Consider the following 6,539-nt stretch of genomic DNA (forward strand, 5'->3'; position numbering starts at 1 on the left):
AGAGAAGGAGTGAGGAGAGCTCAGGGCTTGCTCAGAGCAGAGATCCAGCTCTGCCTGCCAGGTGGGTGAACCCACAAAGCTGAGCTCTGGGGTCCCATGCGGGGAGGCTCAGCTGCAGCATCACCAAGAGAAAGGGGGTGTCCCAGCACCCGAAAGGCATCCTGGATGTACAAGACCCTCCTTTAAGCAGGGAAATGGTTCATATTTGACAAAAATGGCCATTATGAGCCCCTTCTTGGTGAGGGACAAAACCAGCTGTCTGCAAGGGAGCAGGTGCCTGGTGCCAGTACAGGTGCCCCCACCCCAGTCACGAGCACCCCCAAGGTAGGCAATTCTGCCCCCCATCCCCAGGAGCTGGCTGCACTCTGACCAGTGTAGCCAGCCCTAAACTAGTTAGGCAGGACAGGTCCCTGGGGAAGCACCAAGAAATCCATGAGAATTAACTGAAGGGGAGAGAATTCAATTAGGGATGGGGACAGGCAGCTGCTAATCCGAGCTGGCCACGAGAGGGGAGCTGCCCTGGGCCTGCCCGGCCTCATTAGCGGGGCAGGCGTCTCCGTAACCCCCTGAACCCCTCTGTTTGCACAGACAGTGTTTGCAGGTTGTGAGGAGCCGGCCTGGCAGGCAGCGTGAGCTGGCTGTGCCGTACCAACCACGGCTGGATCCCTCCATGGCAGCTCCATTACCCTGAGCAAAAGTGCTGGAGTCCCTCTGGGCAGAGCAGAGCAAGCCCCTGCCTTGGCAAAAAACATCAGCCAAGCCCATGCCAAGGTGCTTCCCCCTGATCTCGCTGCTTTCATGAGTGGGGGCACTTTGCAGCCCCATTGCTTGGCCCAAAAATAAGTCTTTTCATGTCCATGTTCTTTCTGATGAGCACAAGAGCTTTGCAATAAGAAACGTCCCTATTTTTAATCTCCTGCCTGGTTCTAAGCATTGCAAGGACTGAGGTCCCTGGTGCACTGGGGATCTGAGGGACCTGGAACAGCCCCACCTTCCTCTCTCCATGATTCCCAAGAGCTGCATCTCGCTCTGCTCAACCGGGAACAGCAGACAGACTCACGGACTCTCCATGGTGATCCCACAGCTTTGTTTAGGATCAGCTTGTGCTGCTGTACCTGGAGCAGCACCCCAGGCCCCGTGGGATACAGGCAGCTCCCTGGAGATGCTGATGCTCGGCCATGGCTTTGTGAAACAGAGGGTGAGGATGGGGTCCAGGCACTGCTCTGCAAAAAAATCCCTGTGGGCTGCAACATAAGACAACATAAAGCGACTGCGAATCCTGTCTAGGGCATGGAGAGAGTTTAAAACTGGTTGCTCAGCCTCAGAGGGATGTGCAGACCTGTCCTGTCCACCTCTTGGCCACGGCAGAATTGTCCCCCCAGAGTCAGGTCTGGATCCTCTCTGGCTTTGCCTCAGTCCTGCCCCTCTGATGTTTGAAGATAAAGGCACAAATCAAAGTGATTTCTGCTCAGGGAAGAGAAATCCCCACGCTTGCCCTCGCTCCTGAGCAAGGTGCTGAGCCAAGACTGGGGAGACCATGGACCGTAGGACCACGATGGAGGAAAAAGGCAGGACCAGGCTGTGCATCCAAGGGCCTTACAGAGGCAGCGCTGTCCCTGTCCCCTGCCAGGGGAAGCTCTGCCACCACATGGTATGGACACACATGTCCTCACCTTGGTTAGAAATGCCAGCTGGGACAGGATGGGATGGGATGAGGTGGAATGGGATGGGATGGGCTTCTCCTCCTCTTCCCAGCTCCCCCTCCACCCTCCCCGGGGGCCCCAGGGCAAGCCCAGGCTCTGCGCAAACACAGCTCCATTCATGGCACTTCCAGGCTGCGGAGCAGGAGGAAATTGGGAGCGGATGAAGTCATGAGGATCCCCAGGGCACGCTGCCTGCGCCTTGTAGCCTTGGCTGGGCTCTCCCGAGTCAGCCCCCCACTGAGTTCCCAGGGGACCGGGCAGCCCTGACCCATGTGTGGTCCTGGCAGGGACAATGCTGTCCATGTTCAACCTGCACCTTCACATGCTACAAACCCATGTGCCCATCCTTCCAGCTTCACCAGACCACAAATATGGAGACCAGCCCTGGGAACATAAGTCCTGATGCTCAACAGATGCACAAATGCCTGGGCTAAGCCAAAACAAGGACCACTTCTCTCTGAGGAAGCCAATTTACCAGTTCCTCGAGAGCAACTGCTGCACCGCACAGCCAACAAACTGCACAGGATCACAACAACCCAGTGTGATGGGTGAAGATGGGTGCAGGTGGGTGCAGACCCACCCAACAGCACCCACCATCCCAGGGTCTCTGAGTCAGGAGTTTGCCCTGCAGAAGGCAGGGTGGTGAGATCCTGAATTTCAGCCTTATCAAAAACCTCTCTCCTCAGCCATCGCTTCATGAGCTTCGCTCAGCTCCTCTCCCCTCAACAAACCCCAGCCCAGCAAATGCTGAGGGGACCCCCCAGCACCCACTGGAGGAGCTGGCTCTGTGTTAGGGCTGGATCCTATATTCAGCCCCCACACCCCCACATCCCAGTCCCACCTCCTGTCCCAGCGCGGGGGCTCGGGGTCCGGAGCTTCGCCGGCGCTCAGCGTACATTAGACGCAGATGACTGGGTGCAGCTACAGGGGTAAGAGCCGCCGTCACTTTGATTTATGAGCACATCAGGAAGAGTTTCGGCGTGACACGCCGGACTGACAGGAGCAGTTCATTAAGCTGACACCGAGGTTAGGCGGCAAGCAGCCCCCTCCCTGTGCCACCCCCCTCCCCTGCCCCGCCAGACTCGAGAGAGGGACAAATTCCCCCACCCCAGTAGCTTTGGAGGCACATAGAGACCCACTGGCCTCGTCCCCAAGGAATATTGGGGTCTCTGCAGAAGCTGAGCTTGGTGAGGCAAAGCAAAGAAGAGCAGGACGGCAGACACCAGCTTCACCATGTCTTGCCATGAGGACAAGGGGATGCCCAGAGCCATCCCAGCCCTGTGCCACAGCAAATTGTTCCCCCTGTGCCCAGGGTGCTGCTGGGTGCTTGAGTTCCCCCATACACCCTAATGCAGGAAAATGCTCTGGGATGGGTTGGGATGTGCCCAGTCCCAGTGGGATGCATGGATATATGGATCAGCCTTGCTCAGCCCTTTCCTCAGACCCCCACCGTGGCACAGCTCCTCACAGCCCGCGGACACAAAGCATCCCCGCATCCTCTGGGACAGGACGCTGCCGACACATTTCCATCCTCCACGCTCCCTCTTTTCCTGCTCTCCCCTTCCCCATGCCCGCCAGGAGACCTCCAGCTGTGCTGCTCCTCCTGGGGAGATCTGAGCCACTCTTCCATGACCTGCTGCTACCAGCTCCCGGCACAAAACCATTCCCACCTGCTGATCCCCCTCCGCGCTCGCAGACGAGCCGCTGACTTACAATTACACTGAAGCGAGTCCTTGAAATCAAGCAGAGGGAAAGCAGAAGGCACTTGGTTTACAAATCTTACAGCGGGGCCGTAATTAAATACCGCCGTGGATTTCCATGAAGGAGCCAGTGCCGGCCAAGAGCGGCTCTGCGGCGGCATCCCAGACACGCCAGCTATTCCCTGTGCCGTCGGGGGAAGCAACGGCATCACCATTCCCGGCAGGCACGTGCTGCTGCCCAACACAGGCTTTATTAATAGCAGCTGCCCAAATTCACAGGGTGAAGCCAACCCCACAAAGCCCAACCAGGGGTTTTTGGGGAGGGGAAACACTATGACATCCACTCGTGGGGGACCCCCTCGCTGTTTTTTCTGGCTGTGGGGTGGTGATGCCACAAGGATACACAAGCAGCATCGAATGCCCCTTCCCCTCTGCACTGGTCACTCAGACTTTCTTAGCAGATAAATTTCTCATCTCTGTACCATTTAATTAAAAGTTAACACAAGCTTTTTAAACCAGCAGCCCGCTAAGCAAGCCCTTTGTTAGAGTTTAATTATATCCCCGTTCGTTGCTGCAATAGAACATCACCACAGCCAAGAGGAAAGTCCTTGAGGAAGCTCAGATTTATGCTTCCCCCATTCCTGGAGCATGAGCAGCTACTCCAGCTCCTGGAGATGGCTCTGATAAAGCCTGACCCTGCACACGCTGCGTAAATACACCAACATCCCGCAATGAAAGCCCGGGTCAAAGTCTATTGAAGGCTCGAGTGGGTGCTGGCCCGACCCTGAGTCATTTCAGCTGCCCTGTTTCCCCAGCACTGGCGTGTGCTTTGCCGTCAAGCCCCTGCTGAAGCCACTCAAATGGGCAGTCTGGGCTTCAAACGCTTTCGTCCTCAAAAGAAAGCTGAATTTTTAAGTGCTGAGAATGGATGAGTGTAAATCAGGGTGTTGGATTTTAGGAGGGGGTGATGGGAATGAACAGCACCAGCATCCCGTTCCCTTCCTTGCTACCAATGCTCGGCTGGGGACAGGGACTGAGCGGCTCAGCTCCATGTCCCTCTGTGCCTGGAGCTCAAGGAAGGATGCTCAACAGTAAAGGCAGTGATGCCAGATACACAGCAGCATGCACAATGCAAAATATCCCCAGGCACTATCAATTTAGGAAGAGAGAAGGATAAAAATATATAAAAAAGAAGGATGTGGGGCTGTCTGACTGCTGCAGGTCAGGATTGACCCCCAGCCTCCGTGCAACCAGCACACCCCCAAAACTGAGCGCTGCTGATAGAGCCATAACACCTCGGAGGGTGTTACTGTGGGAAAGGACAGCAAAACCTGTTGGGTAAAGGCAGTTATCCAAGACTGATGCAATCACACCCGCATAAACACTCCTCCAACATGCAACTACCTCCCCAGCAAAGGGGACCTCCCACTGCCAACCTGGTGACAGGGGGCTGACAGCATCCCCTGCCTGAGCATCTCCTGCTGGAAAAGCCCTTTCCTGGCATCACTGCTATTTCATGCAGCTCTTGGGTTTTACAGAAGTGCCCGTTCCTGGCAGGAAAAACCCTGGCTTGGGTTCCCACCTGACCAGCCCTGCCTGCCTACCTACATGCCAGGGTGCTGCTGTGCCAGCTCAGTCAGGACTGGGCTGCCCAACCTGAGCTGTGCCAAGAGCCTGGCAGGGCCAGTGCATCGAGCAGGGGCTGAGCTGAGCCTCCTCTGCCCCACACTGCGAGGAGGATTTGGGGAGCCCTCGCTCTTGTCCTGGGGGGCAGCGACCTGCCCCTTCCACCAGGGAGGGTCCCACAGCTCTGCTCACACCCGCTGACTTCACCACTCCCCACACCCACTCCGTAATTTCTAGATGTGCCGACAAGGACGTGGTGCTGAGAACGACGCAGCTCGATGCACGTGCCAGACCACAGATAGGGAGGAGGAGGAACTCCCAGCACCCGGACCAGATGCCCTGGCACCTCCCAGGAGCAGGATACCCCATGTCCCATCCCTGCTGGCTCCTTCCCGGCTGGGATCCACACACACCTTGTTTTGTGCTGGTCTCCCTTTTATTTGTTGCCATATCTGATGGCCCAGAACCCATCTGCGTGAGCTCACCTCTTTGGGTTGCTGCTTTCCGGCTTGTTGCTGTGTCAATAGCTGCAGGTGAAGCTGCTCCTGTTGCTTCTTGTAGTATTCCTGCAACTGGGAGGGAGGAAGGGGAGAGAACAGCCTGGATTAGCAGCAGAAACACTCTGTTCACATCTCCCTGCCCGGCAATATCCCATCCCCAGCACCAGGCTTTGCCACAGCCGTGCCAGCTCCTGGCACCATGCCGTCAGGGGAGGCTCTTGGCTACAGGTGAGGAGGAAAAGCATTGGCTGAAGGAGTCATGGATGCAGAAAAACCCTTGGGCACATGTTCCTACGGGCTCTGGATCCCCACAGCAAGTACAAGCCCCAAACATCACCAATGCCAAACCTGCTGCTTGATTTAACGCCCATCGGTTGCTCTGGCTTCCTGCCACCGGCCAGTCCGGGAGCCTCCGCCTTGCCCAGCCCCAGGGAAGGTCACAACCTCCCAGTTCAGTAATTCCTGTGTATCCTGAGGATTTTACAGCTGTGCTTGGGGAGGGTTTGTTCAACAGGGGGATATGAAACACCAGGAGGTGAGTGAGCCCCTTATGAGAAACAGTTCCCAGCGCTCTGGTACATAACGTGGTGTTTCAGCAGTGGAGAAATCCTATTTTCATCATGGTGGGACCCCAAAACACCCCTGACAAGTGTTGTGAGATCTGTGGGGCTCCCAGCCGGGAAGGGACCATAAGTAGCCACGGCCCCTGGTCTGTCCAGTGCAACCCTACAAGCGTTGGGGTTCAGACCTGCGTCCCCCTTCACAGGCACCATGGAAAAGCACAGACATCCCAACTCCCCGCAGCACCCCAGTCAAAACAGAGGGGTTTGCTGGGCCAGTAAAAGAGAGAAAAACCCCCCAGCACCGCGATGAGCCATCAGAGAGGATCCCACTCTGCAGGAGGCAGCGCCAGGACCTGTTGGTGATGGATTTGCAGGGTGCCGGGAGGGAGGGGGGGGAACAGAGGCATGAGGAGGTCAATGAGACCCAGTAACCCCCTCCCACCCAGC

At 56.7% G+C, this 6,539-nt stretch overlaps 1 protein-coding gene across 1 annotated transcript in view; it reads right to left on the reverse strand.

Annotated features, from left to right (window-relative positions):
• Nucleotides 1-6,539, reverse strand: part of LOC104531431 (forkhead box protein P4) — a gene marked incomplete at its 3' end in the record, with an annotated part of 25,330 nt that overhangs the window by 7,791 nt on the left and 11,000 nt on the right. Inside the window, exon 4 of the mRNA XM_010176310.2 lies at nt 5,515-5,601. Within this exon, the coding sequence (XP_010174612.2) occupies nt 5,515-5,601 (87 nt within the window). The remainder of the gene's footprint in view (nt 1-5,514; nt 5,602-6,539) is intronic.

This window comes from Antrostomus carolinensis, unplaced genomic scaffold (assembly GCF_000700745.2).
Source record: "Antrostomus carolinensis isolate BGI_N321 unplaced genomic scaffold, ASM70074v2 scaffold18989, whole genome shotgun sequence".
Lineage (NCBI taxonomy): Eukaryota > Metazoa > Chordata > Aves > Caprimulgiformes > Caprimulgidae > Antrostomus > Antrostomus carolinensis.